Source organism: Taudactylus pleione, unplaced genomic scaffold (genome assembly GCF_031769625.1).
Source record: "Taudactylus pleione unplaced genomic scaffold, aTauple2 ptg000041l, whole genome shotgun sequence".
Classification (NCBI taxonomy): domain Eukaryota; kingdom Metazoa; phylum Chordata; class Amphibia; order Anura; family Myobatrachidae; genus Taudactylus; species Taudactylus pleione.
Window position 1 is genome coordinate 14,284,733 of NW_028284443.1, and position 16,709 is coordinate 14,301,441.

The 16,709-nt window shown below is 47.4% G+C and overlaps 1 protein-coding gene across 1 annotated transcript in view; it reads left to right on the forward strand.

Moving 5' to 3' along the window:
• The window catches only part of AASS (aminoadipate-semialdehyde synthase), a 97,763-nt gene that overhangs the window by 18,366 nt on the left and 62,688 nt on the right, over positions 1–16,709 (forward strand). The window contains exon 4 of the mRNA XM_088457659.1: positions 504–588. Coding sequence (XP_088313785.1) covers positions 504–588 — 85 coding nt within the window. The remainder of the gene's footprint in view (positions 1–503; positions 589–16,709) is intronic.

Here is a 16,709-nt window from a genome sequence, read left to right on the forward strand (position 1 = left end):
TTGCGTATATTGTCTTTAGAATGTTCTGGGTACCACAACAAATCTTTTCTTCTGTATCTTTCTCACTTGTTATTGGCTACTGGTACATTCATTATATCTAATCACCAAGGTATTAGTGCGTTTAGCTATTTTGATGGGGGGCTTGGTGCTGCTGCTCCATCCGCCCCATTGTTAATCTGGCCCTGGGGAATGGTGACCGTGTGTGCGGCAACTATAAGGCATAAGCATTTTCTGCCACCAATATTAAATCAGCCATTGCAGTTTGCTATCAATGCTATTGTACAAATGAAAAAAGGAGAGAAATGCATAGGCATCCAGCTTTGTTGCAAAGTTACTGGCATTGGCATCCTTGCTGAATATGGTGTGAAAGTGCGAGCGAGTGTTCTATATGGCTATCAGTGTTTCACTCACCATCTCGGCATGTTGATCCATTCTTCTTTTATTTTCCTCTTTAAATGTATTTTGTTAATACCATGTAATAAGCATATTGTTTGTTTTTAAAGGAAATTCGACTGATTGATTATGAGAAAATGGTGGATCATAGAGGAATGCGAGTAGTGGCCTTTGGACAATGGGCTGGTGTAGCAGGTACATTTATGATGATTTAACAAGTTGTTTTCAGACAGTTTGCAGTGTTCTCCCCAGGCTTTTTTTTTTTTTTTTTTTACGGTCACTGCTCCTGGCAAGAAACCCCCTGCTGTCCGACAGCCGTCATCCGGCACTCACACCACCAATGTGCACACTACACCAATGCGTACGCCCCCTGCCGCCCGGCACCTCACCAACGTTTCCTTGTTGCCAGCGGACCCTGTACGGATGCTGGACGGAGCCCCCAATGGGAAGATCACAGCTTGGCCATGTCACAGTGCAGGGCGTCATCAGGCTGAAGGCCAGAGATCCCTCCCCCAGAATAAAAGCAGGACGTACTGTCCACCCAGTTAGACATTAGACTTAGATTTATGGTGCATACACACGGTCAGATTTTCCTTCAGATGTGTACAGTAACTATTTTAAAAATTGTTCAATTGTTCATATCTGAAAGAAAATCTGATATGTGTCCCTGCAACGATGAACGATTCGCGTTCCCGTTTGTCAGATAACTATATCTGACATCTGATGTGTTTGCAGTCAGATTTGGTCGATTTTCGTTCATTTTAATACTGTTAAAAATCGTTCGTGGTTCATGAAATCATTGGTAAAATCGCTCAAATCGTTTGTCGTTTATCGTTCGTAGTTCATCGTTCGTCTGACCGTGTGTATGCACCAATAGACCTTAGACTGTTTCCATTTCCATCTTGCCTTGTAACACATTTGACTTTCCCCTCCCTCACCTGTGTAGTAACACATTTTCATCTCTCTCCTCTGTAATTAGTGTCCTTAACACTACACTCCATACTGTACACTTACTCCCTTACCCTGAACCCCCTACTATATGCTTACCCCCCCTAAACCTACACCCAATACTGTGTCCTTATCCCTCAACACTTAACCCAATACTTTACCCTTATCCCCTAACCCTGCTACTAATACTGCATCCTTACCCCATAACCCTGCACCCAAAGTTGTATCTTTACCTCCAACTCTTCCCTCACTATTCAAATAGAGGAGCCACACCAACTGCCAGTTCTGTTTGGCAGCACTTAGGATGACAGTTGGTCTTTGCGTATTGAACTGTGCTGCAGCCACCATGAGTCAGGCAGGGACATTGCACAGGGGGAGGAAACTTTTTAGCTCTTTTCACCCCCCATAGGAGTCAAATTTCAAAAAATCCCCTCTTAGGGCCGTATTCAATTAGAAGCAAAAAGTCCATTATCAGCGATAATTTAGCGCCGATGACGTCATTTTCGCCATTTTCACTTATTCCCAAAATCAATTTCAAAGACACTTTGCAGGTGCGAAAAGTCTTTGTCAAAAAACTTGGATAAGTTTTCACCATAAAACAGGTGGCGAAAAAAGTGCAGAATTGGGGTTTTGGTGGTACAGACTTTAAAAAACTACCCTGCAGCCCTTGGAATGTCCCCTAAAAGTTATTTGTGGGAAAATGTAAAAAAAAAATTGGCATATGACACCCCAAAAAAAGTGGTTTAGTTTTGGGGGCGAAAAGAAAAAAAAAGTTGTGGGACAAACTTAAAAACTAGCGAAATTGACTCGGGGGATGGGGGGGGTATGCGTCAGGTGTTTTCTAGAATCCGGTTGTTTGCGGCAGGTGGATTTTTAAAGCATTTTTAAAGTTCACTTTGGGGACTTCAAAATATGCTTGCAACCATTTTCATGCAACCCAACTTTGATGGGACTAGTTGTTTAAAAAAAAAAAAAAAAAAAAAAATGTTACTAAATGCTATTCTTTACCACTTATTCAAAGATGCATAAAAGCACCTGCCAACACTGTTTAAAAACCCCAAATACCTTCAGAAGGCCAATTCGGGGATACCCATAGTGATCCCCCATGTCAGACCATCTTTTGGGGGGTGACAGGCTGATTTCCCCAAAAAGTGACAGGACTTTTCGCAACTTACCTTTCCGCCGGGTCCTGTTTTCGCCGAGTCCTAATTGAATACGGAGATACACTGGCACGCACCCGATACTTTATCCCCAGGAGAAACGGCGATGATGGCGAAAAGTCCGACCCCTGACTTTTCGCCTCTAATTGAATATGGCCCTTTGTGGGCACCTAAGTCATGGGAGGCATATTCTCCCCGATTTTCATGTTTCTCGGTCCAGGGGCTAGAGCTGGGTGTTGATGAGTCAGTCAGGACATAATAAATATAAAAAAATATATATATATATCTCATATGTACATTTGCTATTGTGATTTATTGAATACCGGAGAGTGACACCAATATTCTGATTATATATATATATATATATATATATATATATATATATATATATATATATATATATATATATATATATATATATATATATATATATATAATCTCAGATATCTAACACACACACACTGGCATAAACCGTTAAAGCTTTGGCTCCCAGGGTGCACTGGTCCTCCCTCCACGTATCCACGTATTTTTTGTTTGGTGCTGGCAGGACCAGTCGCACCTTTAGACGGGGACTTCTTAGGCAGCCCCAAGCTTAATTTTTATGAGGTTTTTTTTTTTTTATGTTATTTACCTGAGCAAGCAGCAAAGCGTCCTAATGGGCGCCTGTGCCCTGCTCCAGCTACCTCCGCCAGCGCCGCAGCACCAATGAGTGGTCTGGTGATTACGGCAAACGTGAGGCTCGGCTAGCCACTCCACTGGGGGACCCAGGACTGCGCCCGGATACACTGAGAAGAACAGGTAAGGTGATTCCCCACTAGCAGTCCTTACCTCCGGCGGTGGAGACCTCCCGAAGGATGCTGCAGTAGGGCGACTTGTTCGTCCGCTCCCCCACTAGACTCCCGGGGCAGTTAAAAGCTGGCGTAGAGGACCCTGTAGAGGCCAGCGGTACCCGGAGCTTGATGCAGCAGTGGGGAGGTAGGTTCTTCCCCGGCAGCCCTTCCCCCAGCCCAGAGCGCGATCCCTCACAAGAGGTTTCCCGCTCTGCTCCTCCTCCTCACCCTCTTTCTAATATGAGACGCTCAGCAGCCATTAATCAGGGCTTTTCTGAAGCTACAGGTCTCAGGAGTTTCGGGTCCAGTCTCCTTGTATACCTCTCACTGGGGCCAGGTTATACAGCGCACAAATCCTACCAGCCCTGTGAGGCCTGAGTAGTTGATTTAGTGTCCATTATAAGTATATGTATATGCATTGTATGTGACTTGTGCTAGCTCTGCTGTGGTGATATACTGTCTTAAAACTTTCTGACTGTCAGTTATAGCTATCCCTGCTGCTCTTGTTTAACCCTCAACTACCAGGTGTATATTGGTTCAATAGTGCTTCACATTTATTTTGTATTTGTGAAGGGTATCAAACTGCATTACTAACCATACACTGATTGTGTGCTGCTGGCTGGTTATTATTATGTCTTCTGAGGGAAAACAGGAGCCTGAGGCCCCTGTGCTGGTTACTTGCAGATCCTGGTCAGTGGGCTTGTCCCCTCAGGATTTTATGCAGGATGGTCTGTGTGTTATTGTACCACCTCTCCAGCCCCTGTCCAGGAGCCACCTTGGGTGTCGTCTTATCCCAGGTTATGATGCAGCTAACGGACGGCTTATCAGCCCCGATGCTGCCTCCCACCATGGGGTACCCACAGCTATTACAGCCTACTATGTTGGTACCCCTTATGCATTCTCCCTGGATGGATATTTATGCCCACTCATTTCAGAATATGGCTCAAACGTCTGCCGCCTGTCAGCTAAGGTTACCGGCGGACAAACCGTTAGCCACCAAACACATAGGCGGACTGTATCATCCTCTCAGTCCACCCAGCTTTCGGATTCTGATGCATCATCTGAGGAGGCAGATTATGCACAAGGTTCTCTCTCCGAGGATGATGAACCGGCCCCTTAGCCTAAAACCCCGATGTTTAAACGTCAAAAGGTGGTTATGGCTGAATTCCCTCAATCAGAACAGCTCACTGAGCTCATGGGAGAAGCTTGGGGTACTCCTGGCAAACTGTTCCAGTTCCCAAAAAGACTAACGTCTTTTTACCCTCTCCCTACTAAGGAGTGTACTAAGTGGGAAGTCCTTCCCACTGTTGATTCACATGTGGCACGCTTAGTCGGAAGCTCAAGTCTCAAGTCAGTCTACTCGCTTTCTGGCGTTGTCACTAGGCCGGGTATGGCTAAGGCCTGGGTGGCTAGGGCTATCGAAGTATGGGCAGAGGCACTGGAAGAGAACCTGCCATCAGACGCTACTAGGGAACAACTGATATACATCTCCCATATCGGGAAGTGGCCTCTTATTTGGGAGAAGCTGCGTTGGATACTGGACTCCTTGCCTCTAAGGCATCTGCAACCTCGGTAGTCGCCCTGGACCTTTTAGCCTGCTCTTTTCATGGAAGATCAGGGGAAAAACTGGCATGGGTCTCCCCCTATTTTCCATTATTATCCATTAACCAGCACAAGGCTGAACCAGCCAGGGGGCTTACACTATAGCAGGGATTCAAATAGCGTGCCATAATGTAATAACAGACCCAACCTGGTCAGTCCAGGGCTCGCAATCCTCGGAAAGTGGGGACCCCAAAATTGAAATGGGGTCCAAACCTCCCGAGCATAAGCGAGCCCTGGGCTGAAAGCCCAGGACTTTCTTCTTCCTCCATAGGAGACACAGGCTCTATACTGGGTTAAACTTGATGAACACAGCCTAGGCTCCCCCCTCTCTCTCTACCCCAGCGCAGGCACTTCAGTTTTATGTTGATGCCTGCAAAGAGGCACATGTTTATTAAGCTGTGCAGACAGCTTCAAGAGTTAGTTTATTTATTTATATTTGCATTATTTTTTATTTTTGTTTTCAAGTTAACAGCAGCCGCGGCGCTGGCGAATGGTCAGTGTCTTCGGCCGGAGCTCCGGACATAGTAGGGAGCCGCAAGCCACAGCCATGGTAGAGGTAAGCGCAGCTTCCTCCTTGCAGGGAGCCGCGTGATTGCGGCTTCTCACCACTAGTCTGGGAGATACCGGCGGTACTGGCAGTGGGGACCTAGGTCCTCTTCGCATCCCCACTAGACCACAAGGGCAGCGGGGCGCTGCTGTAGTTAGTGGCCATTGCCCTGGGGTCCATGTCAGAAGGGGGAGGTAGGCTCTCCCCATTCCCTCCTCCCTCGCACCTGGATGTTTTCCCTCATAAGAGGCACTTCGTTACAGGGTCAGTCCTCCTCTCTCCCCTCCTCACAGACGCTGGGCAGCCATTTCAAAAGTGACCCCAGAGAGTGCAAGCTCCTAGTCTCCCTGTGTTCTTCGTCCTCAGTGGTCAGGTTACATTATACAGCTTCTTCCTCCCCTTTTGGGGTAGTTTGTTGAGCACTTATTGCCTGTCTTATTGCATTGAATGTTTTCTGTGTGATTGTTAATGTATTTTGTATAGTATCAGTCTCTGTATAGCCCCACTTATTTTTCGATTTGTGGTGCTTCTACATTCTTTGCTCTGCCCTTATTGGCACATCACAGTTCTTGCTCTGGTGTGTGGGGATATCCTTGGATTTCTATATTATGTCTTCCAGAGGTAAAGCTCCCAAAGAGGTGGGTGCTTCTGTGCTGGGTAATTGCAGGTCTTGTGCTTCTGTGTTTTCTTCACAGGATGATCTCTGTGTTATTTGTTTTACAATCCCACAGCACTTTGGCCCTGATTCAGACCCGCTTGCTAGGATGTGTTCGCACGCAGCCGTCAACAGGCAAAGTATGTAAATCCCGTGATCGCTAGCAAGACATTAGCACGCCCACTATGTCTTGCCATGCGATCGCGGTATGTATTTAGACGCCCACCAGCCTGTCACAAGACGCCCACTTTCCCTTAGTAACACACGTCTTCTCCAGGAAGTGTATTAAACAATTGGTAACATCGGACCCATACGCAGCACTTGTGGCTGAGCATACCCTACCGGTGCTGCAGTATGTAATTCAGCCATGTGACGTGTATGCTGATGCCACGTCTTAATTATGCACACTCCTGAAACAGCATTCAGATGCACAGACACGCCTGCGCTCGCACCCCCCCCCCCCTATATCCAACGACCACCTCCTGGCACCACTCACTATTGGCTTGTCCTGTCACTCATTCTAGCGGGGCATCTGTGTTCAGGGTGCGAGTGCTTCATGATCGCATGGACTGGTTCGCGCACACGCACTGCGTCTTATACGAATGTTCAGATTGCAAACATCGGCAGGCTACGTGCAAACACAGCCTAGCGAACGAGTCTGAATCAGACCCTTTGTTCCTTCAGCTGAACCTGCACCTGCTAGTCAAGAACCTGCCTGGATTTCCTCGCTATCCCAGGTAATGTCTCAGGTAGTGGTAGGCTTTCTGACCCTGGGGGTGTCCCTTCTGGTGTGGCCCCAAAGGTGGTGCCGTCCCCTTGGCTGTGTTCTGCTATAGAGCCTCCTTGGATGCAGTCATTCATGCAGTCCATTCAGGGGTTAGCGCAGGTGTCAGAATCTTTCAAACAGGGAGCGCTTTTCTAAGCGTAGGCCTTCTAAAAGGGACAGCTCTACACCCCTGTCTGATATTGATTCAGACTCTGAGGTTTCCTCAAACCATGAGGAAAACTTATCGGCAGCCTCTGATGTTGAATCCTCTTCTATTCCGGAGGATTCTCAGCCTCTGGTTGATTTGGTTTCCTTGATTTAAAGCAGTTAAATCAGTTTTACTTATCAAGGATGCGGAGCTGGCTCCTATGTCCAAGGCTGCAGTGTTTAAGCGTCAAAAGAAGGCAGTTTCAGAATTTCCTTCCTCGGTAGATGCTTTGTGTAAACACCTAGTAGGTGATTCCTTGTTTCTAAGTGCATGACTTCTTTTTATCATCTGCCTGCTGCCGATTGGGCTAAATGGGAGTCTCCTCTTCTGGTCAATGCGCATGTGGCCCATCTGGTCAAAAATACCACTCTTCCTCTCCCTAATATGGCATCCCTTAAGGATCCGACGGATAGGCAGTTTGTAAACTTTTCTTAAGCCTATTCACTCCAATGCAGGTGCGGTAGCTTGCCCGGCCCTTGCTTCTGCCTTGGTTGCCAAGGCCATCGGTTGCTGGGCTGACTCCTTGGCGGAAGGCCTCTCTTCAGGTACTCGCAGGAATGAGCTTTTGTCTCACGTGTAGCATATCTGTGAGGCGGCTTCTTATCTTGGGGTAGCAGCTATAGATACGGGTATATTAACTTCCAAGGTTTCGAGCTCTCTGGCTGCATTCCTGGTGGGTGGATTCTGACTCTAAGAAGGCCCTTGAGGCTCTCCCCTTTTTGGGGGATGTTCTCTTTGGTCCGGAACTGGATTAGATAGTGGCTACAGTGGCGGCTTCTAAGACGACCTTTCTCTCTTCAGGGTCAGCCCCTAGGTTCAGATCTTCTTCTAATTTTCGCTCCTTTCGTCCGCAGGTGAAAGCCAAAGGTTCGTCGTTTTCCAAGTCTCGGGATCCTCTGCTAAAAGTTATTAAACAGCAGGTAAGCAATCCTGGGCTACCAGACGCCCAGCTGCTAAGCCAGCCAACAAGCCTGTGGCATGATGGGGCGAGCCTCCACATGGGGGATTCCAGTGTGGGAGACCGACTTCCTCTTTTTTCCAAAGTTTGGTGGAGCGACCACAGAGGATGCCTGAGTAAGAGGGGTGCTCTCCCAGGGTTACACGTTGACCTTTCAGGAGCACCCTCTGGCCCAGTTTTTCCCCACGGATCTCCCTTTGGATCGGGAGAAGGCAGAAGCTTTTAAAGGAGTCAATTCACTCTCTTCTGGCCTCCAAGGTCATTGTTCCGGTTCCCGTGTCTCAGCGGGGCTCAGGCTTATATGCCAATCTGTTGTTGGTCCAGAAACCCAATGGGTCTTTCCGGCCAATTCTCAACCTGAAGTCTCTCAACAGGTTCTTGAGGATTCCCCAGTTTTGAATGGAATCACTTCTATCCATTATTCTAGCCTTGGAGCCCGGGGACTTAATAGCTTCCCTGGACATCCAGGATGCCTATTTGCATGTTCCCATCCTTTTCCGTCCTCAGCATTTCCTCAGGTTTGCTGACCAGGAGGATCATTTCCAGTTTCAGGCTTTGCCATTTGGACTTTTCACAGCTCCTCGTGTCTTCATGAAGGTCATGGCGGCTCATCTTTGGAGCAGGGGAATGCGAATATTTCCCTATCTGGACGACTTGCTTCTCCTGGCCCAGTCGCCGGAGGTTCTCGGGGAGCACGTCAAGGCCACAGTGGATCTTCTCCAGGCCCGCAGATGGGTCATCAATTGGAAAAGTCCTTTCCTACTCCCTCTCAGGAGATCGTGCATTTGAGGGTATTGCTGGACTCCGGGACTCAGCGGGTGTTTCTCCCGGCAGACAAGGTTTGGGACTTGCAGTCAAAAATTAGTTTGTTTCTGCATCACTGCAAGGTGTCAATTCACGCGTGCATGCAGTTCTGGGTTCTCTTGTCTCCACCTTCGATATGGTGGGGTATGCCCAGTTTCATTCACGGCCTATCCAGTTGGAGATTTTAGCCTGGAGGAACAACTCCCATCTGCAAAATAACAGTAGTAAAGTGCCTAATCAATGATGTGCAAGAAAAAATATAAAAGAAATGATACTGTACTTGGGTAAGTGGAGATCGTTCTGATTTAACCAGCAATGACATATAAAAATGAAAGAAAAAAAACATAATAGTGCAATTCTGCTTGAAGTAAAAACATTTCTAAATGTATTAACATAATTCAGCTAAGAAGCAATAAAATTCAATAATTAGCTTAGAAGCCAAAAAAATTGTACAATGGTGACAGACAAATCAGCTCTATAAAAGAGCACAATATAAAAACAAATAAGCTCTATGAGGAGCACAATGTATAAAAAAAAATATATGAAGTGTCCGTATATAAGGACCCGTACCAGCAGTTAATGGTAAAAAAAACAGCATTTTGTTTGCAAGCAGGAGATTCTGCAAAAGGCCCTGCGTGACTCACTGTTTCTCTTGGATTGGGTCTGGTTCCACAGCATGCAGTCTCCTGGAGAGTGCCGGTCTTCATTCTCCTCCCTTCTCGCTCCTTACTTTAGGCTTGTTAACTTTAAAAGTGCCTGTGGCTGGGGGAAGGGTATAGTGGGAGGGGGAGCCTGGGTTGTGTTCAACAAGTTTAACTATGTAGTGCCCAGACTTCAGCTTACCAACCTATACCCAGCGTCGAGCCTGTGTCACCTATGCAATCGAAGAAATGGATTTAACAGGCAAGCACATGAATCTCCTTCTTCCCTGCATCCCTGGTGGTGGTGGGTGCAGGAGTAACGGGTTAACGGAAGTAGTAATATTGTTATTTACAGTGGGACTACAAGTTCCAGGCAGCCTAGCCTGCGGCACTTGTAGAACTACAACAGGCTACTGACACCAGCATATGGGAAAGATTTCTGGACTACACACCCTGAATAAATTTTATATATATATATATATATATATATATATATATATATATATATATATATATATATATATGAGAGAGAGAGAGAGAGACTCTAATTACTGACACCTGCACCCTGACTCTAATTACTGACACCTGCACCCTGACTCTAATTACTGACACCTGCACCCTCACTGTGGAAAAAGACACACACCGAATGTTTAAATACTTTATTACACCTTTACTCACTCAAACTACATACTTACCTGCTCCCTGGCTCCGGTCGGTCCTCTTGTCCAGTAGGCATCCGGTCTCCAGTAATTAGATTAAAAAAAATGACTTGCCTGGACCAGAATGAGCACTATACTGTAAATGCATATACAGGTTGAGTCTCCCATATCCAAAATGCTTCGGACCAGGGGTATTTTGGATATCGGAATATTCCGTATTTTTGAATAATTGCATATTATAATGAAATGTCTTGGAAATGGGACCCAAATATACACACACAATGCATTTGTGTTATATACACCTTATACACACAGCCTGCAGGTCATTTTAGACAATATTTTTTATAATTTTGTGCATTACAAAAAGTTTGTGTACATACATGAAATTCATTTATGTTTCATATACACCTTATACACACAGCCTGAAGGTTATTTTATACAATATTTTTAATAATTTGTGCCTTAGACAAAGTTTATGTACATTAAACCATCAAAAATCAAAGGTTTCATTATCTCAGTCATGCTGAAAATATTCCGTATTTCGGAATATTCCGATATGGGAGACTCAACCTGTAGTATAGAGCCAGCCAAGTGACAGTTTCTACGTGGTTTCCTGCACCTTGCTATAGTGTAAGCAGCCCCCTAGGCTGGTTCAGCCTGGTGCTGTTCAATGGAAAATAGGGGGAACCCCTCGCCACTTTATCCCCCCTGATTTTTCCATGACCAAACCAGGCCGGTTATTAATTTAGGGGGAGACCCTACACCATTTTTTTTTTTTTTTTTTAACTCTAGGAAGCATGCACAAAGCAGTCATCTGTGCTTGCTTCTCCCAAACACGACGACCTCAGACAGGTCTATTGTTTGGGTGCTTTGAAAGTCTGTTTTCAGATCGATTTTTGTTCGATTTTCAAAATTACTGTTAGTAAATGGAATTGCTTTCATAAATATCCACCTTTTTATTTTAGTGTATACAATGTATTTACGCTGATGTTAATGTCAGATATGCTGGAAAAAGTATCATTTCAAATTCTGCCACATACAGTATGTGCTCTGTTATTTGCTATTTATAGCTCATCTTTGAATTGTAGGTCTGTTATGCCTTAATATAAATGTAATGGTTTAATACTTTGTGCAATACACTTGAAGATGTAGTGAAGTTGATATTCTTATTTGAATAATGTTACTGATTCATTTAACCCAGATTCCTGAAGATATCTTTTGCAATTTTGTGTGTTTCAGTATAATGACAATAGGGTTGAGCTGGATTAATCCTAGCCTTCACTTGGCCTTGTCACATTTGTTTGTTGTAACCTGTAATGCTGGTTTAGAAGACCCTTTGGTATATTATTACAGATAGAGGTCTCTCTTTTTTTTTATTGATTAAATGTAATGATTTAACTTACTACCGAGATTAAGAGTAATGTGAGGCCTCTTTTGAAGGCTGGTGGGCAGCCTAATGCAGTCCTCGAAGTTTATGAGGTTGCCTATCACTGCTATAGACTGAGTAGAAGGTTTGGGTTATTTGGACTAACTGTATCAAACCTTGGAGAGAGAGAAAAAGTGGAGAAAGATAGAAATATTACAAGAGCTGATTGGATGGTATCTTCTCTCCCCACTTTATCTCTCTCAAAGCTTTGATGTATCTCCCCCTTTATTTCGAGCTCCAATCACAGTGCTAACTGTCCTTTCTACTTCAGGGTCCGTAGAAGGTCCACAGGAAACTTTGGGGTATAGGTGATGATGAAGACATCCGTCATCATGCAGTTACATTGTTTTCTCCCAGGATGCAGCGGGGCCTCCCTCTATACCCCGCCCCCAGGCAGGAGGCTTCTCAGTTTCATTTGGTGCCCGGCCAGAGTCTGGTCACTGTATTGCAGTGGGACTGTTGCTAACAGCCCTGAAAATTTGAAGTTTTTTGTAAGTGCGATCAGCGTGAACAGTCCAGTGGAATTTCGTACGGCCGAATCATCAACCCGCTGCTGCTGAGATGCCGATACTGATCCGTGCCTCTTGGCGGGCCTCAGGGGTCTTGGCTAGCACGGACCCTGGAGGATTCCTAGACTGCGGCTGGACGCTACGGGGTTCAGGTAAGTTACACGCACCGCGGCGGTGCGTGCCAAGACGCAGTCTTTTTCCTCCAGGGTTGGGGGACACCCTGGGGATGACAGCAAGTGTGGTAGGCACTGTGTCCACACTAAGCCGCCTGGGACTTGGGACTGGAGTTCTGCGGAACACTCCAGCGTCCCAGGGGTTAAACGCTGGCTAGGGGAGGCAGTCTTCCCTGTTTAACAGCCGGCTACACCCCGCTGCTAAACACGCCTTTCCACTGTGGTCTGGCTTGATCTGTGACCGCTTCCTGTTTTCGGCTCCACCTCACCATGAGTTCTTCGACGGTCATTCTCCTGGCTGTGTGTCACTGATCTTCACAGGCAGTGCGGAGTACGGGTCCCCCTACATACCTCTCCTCTGGTTGGTGGTCAGTGTATGTAGCACTTTTGTCCCACTAGATGCTAAGTCTCTGTAGTTGACTTAAGGAAGTGACATTAAGTGCAGGTATTATTGTTTTCTGTATTTGTTTGTGACTTTATGCTAGCACTGTCTGTTTTCTTTGCTAAAAACTATCATTCTTTTGTTGCTATCCCTGGATCTATTCTGCCACTCTGGGTCATAAGCAGGGGTGTGGTGCGGGTGTGGCACAAGTCGCAGCTGAGACTCTGGGCCTGATTTAGACCCGCTCGTGAGCGCACAGTGCTTGCAAGCAGGTCGATGTTCCCCCACTGCGGATGCGCCGCCTCCGGCGTGCACATGCGGGAGCCCCGGCTAGCGACGACAGCTCCGTCGCTCCGGGGCTCTTTACAAGACAGGGTTGCTATTGATGTTGATTGACAGCTCGCCCCTTTTTGTAGGCGGGGAGGGGGGAGTGGCTGCACAAACCCAGGCATTCCCTTAGGAACGCCTGCCATTTGTGGGCGGCCCTACTGACATCACTCGTGATATCAGTAGTGGACTTCCTGCTCTATTACAGCAGGAAATCCACTCGGGCTTGCAGGAGCTGAGACCCTCCCTCAGGGTCTCAATGCAAGCCCGATGGTCACCATAATCGTGACCATCGCCAGGGCGCTCGCACTAGCTGTGGGTGGTCACCCACAGCTTTGCGAGCGGCCTAGAGACTGAAACAAAAACAAAAAAAAACATCCCTGATTCAGAGCGAGCGCTTGCAAACAGCGAGCGTCTCTGAATCAGGCCTTCAGTCTCTGTTAAGTGATCCTCTTTACTATGTCTAGCAGTGAGAGTGATATGACTAAGTTAACCCCTATTAAACTGCTCTGTAAAAAATTTACAGCGGTGTTAGGGGCAGGGGACATAGCCTCTGAGGAGTTATATTTCCGGTATTACACTACCCCGGGTCCTTCTGAGGCCTCTGCCATTCAGCAGGAGCCGCCATGGGAGTGCTTTGCAAAAGCACTAATGTTGGCCACACACATAGTGATATTTTACCCTATCTAGCCGATTCTGACACATTGGCTTGACAGATCGTGTAAAATATGGCCATATCCTGAGCAAATCGTGAGTCCCCACTCACGATGCTGGTCGCACATCGCATCTTCAGATCTGCCGTGCAGTAGGGCAGATCTGACAATCTAGGAGGCAATGCACTGTGAAAGTCTGGATGCAGGAGAGATCGTTTGAAGATTGGACACCAAATTGTGTGCAGATCGTGTGCAGAGCTGCTGGGGAGAGTTTCAAGGGAAAAAATCATACACATCGGCTGATCGTGTGCAGATCGCCATGTTTGTGGCCACCTTAACAACCATTGCAGGGCGTTTAGCAGGCCCTCCTATGTGTCCACAGTTCAGTTTTCAACAACTGCACCTTTTGTCAGCGCAAAACCTTCTGCAACCGCCTACACCTTCACAGGTGTTGCCCCCTCAGTGGGTTAATACAGTTCCTGCTATATTGCAGGGTGCGACTGAGGTATGTCAGCAGGACACACCTATCAGCAGACCAGCTAAAAGGGTCTTGCTATTGTCGCAATGTACTGTATGAGATGATGATGATGATGTGTCATCTGATGATGGACTGCTTCTGGATGAGTCTGACTCTGAGCTACGTCCTCTGGAGGCGGGGATCAAGTCTAAAATATATGTTCCAGGGCTAATACAAGCTGTAAAAGCAGCCCTGATCATTGAGGAGGATGAGCCTCCTGTAAATCTAGGCATGTATATTTCATGGAAGAAAAGGTGACTGAGGCTGCATTCCCATTGTCTGACCAATTGGTGAATCACTTGGAGGTAGCTTGAAAACCACCTGGGATGCGGTATTAACCGCAGAAGCGTCTAGTCTATGCTTACCCTTTTGCTGAGAATTATTTTTCCAAATGGGTGACTCCTCCGGTGGTGGATTCTCATGTCACGCGCTTGGTAAGATGCGCAACACTTCCTAAGTCTTCCATGCTGTCCCTGAAGGATGTTACAGATAGGAAGGTAGCGGTATGCCTTAAATCTGTTTATTCCCTTTCGGGGGCTGCATGCAGACCAGCTATGGCCATTTGCTGGGTGGCTCGGGCCATGGAATGTTGGGCTAATAGCATTGAAACATCCTTAGCCTCTAATGCTACCAGGGAACAGCTGAATCTGGTGGGAAATCTCTGAGATTCGGCTACCTATATAAATGAGGCAGCGTTTGATATTGGCCTACTAAATGCCAGGGTTTCTTCGGCGGCCAATGCAGCTCGCCATTCTCTGTGGCTCTGTTCTTTTAGAGATGATGCAGAATCCAAGAAAGGGTTGGAATGTTTGCCTTATGACGGTAAAGTCTTGTTTGTCCCTGATCTGGACAAGATTTTGAATACCTTAGCAGCAGCTAACTCGACTTGTCTGCCTTCTGCTCCGTCCTCTTCGGGGGTTCAGACTCCGTCTTTTTGGACCTATCAGGCCCCAGGTAAGGCTAGAACTCAGGGCCTGATTCAGACCCGCACGCAAGTGGGTCGATGGTGCCCTAGTGTGCATGCGTACGACGGAGGGAGCTCCGTCGTGCGCATGCGCGAGACCCACATAGCGACGGCCATCCAAAGGGGGCGTGCTGTCGATGGTGAGTGACAGCACGCCCCCTTTGGTGGGCGTGCCGGGGGCATTGATGCCCAGACGGAGGCGTTCCCATGGGAACGCCTACCGTCTGGGTCCGGCCCCACTGACATCACTAGTGATGGCAGTGGGAGTGCTTTTGGCTCTGATAGAGTCAAAAGCACTCCTGGGCTTGCGCCAGCGAGACTCTACCGCAGGGTCTCGTCGCAAGCCCGATGGTCGCGATGGTCTTGACCATCGCGACCATCTTTTTGGCCGCTCGCATAAGCTGTGGGTGGTCACCCACAGCTATGCGAGCGGCCAGAAGGCCGCTCCAATTTTAGGTAGGAAGGCCCTGATTCAGAGCCAGTGCTCTGGTCAGAGCGTCTGGCTCTGAATCAGGCCCTCAGTCCTTTCCGAGGCCATCCACCACCAAGAAATCTGCCAGGCCTAAGAAGCAGCCCTGAAGTACCAGATGTCCGGCTGCCAAGCCTGATGACAAGCCCTCCGTTTGATGGGACGGGCCTCCTCCTGGGGGACCCCAGGGTGGGAGGCCGACTTCTTCAGTTCGTCCAGTACTGGCTTCCGAAAAACTTGGACACGGCTGTGGGGAACCTGGGGATTTTATGGTATCCCTGGATATTTGGGATGCATACCTGCATATTCCGATTGTTTCAGCTCACTAATGTTTTCTCAGGTTCGCTGTGCCTTGCAACTGCACCTCGCGTGTTTACAAAGGTCATGGCGGTAATGGCAGCCCATCTGCAGCTGCAGGGGATCTCTCTATTACCGTACCTGGACGACCTCTTGTTACTAGCATGGTCCTCAGAGGTACTTCACCACCACCTGCAGCTAAAGATATTTGTGCTCCAGGTATATGGGTGGTTGTTAAATTGGAAAAAGTCCTCACTGATTCCGTCTCAAAGTATGCTCCATCTGGGGGCCCTGTTGGATTCATAACAGCAAAGGATTTTTCTGACAGCAGAAAAGATCTCCACTTTGCAGACGCGTGTACGCAGATGCCTTCAAAGCCGCCGAGTGTCAGTCCACTCAGAAATGCAGTTACTGGGATCCATGGTGTCGACATTCGACATGGTGGAGTACACCCAGTTTCATTCCCGGCCTCTGCAGCTATTGATCCTGTCCAAGTGGGACGGATTTCTCCATTATATACGGACTCAAATGACTGTGCTCTCTCCGGAGCTACGCCTGTCACTGACCTGGTGGCTACAGATGGCTCACCTCACCAAGGGGCGTCCCTTTTGGATCTCTGACTGGGTCCTTATGATGACGGATGCCAGTCTTCTGTGCTGGGGCGCAGTGACGGGTCCACACTCCTTTCAGGGAAGGTGGATCGCAGAGGAATCTGCACTTCCAATCAATATATTGGAACTGCGGGCCGTCTTTAGGGCTCTGCAGCAAGCCAGGCTGTTGCTTCACAGAATGCCCGTGCAAATACAGTCAGACAATGCCAC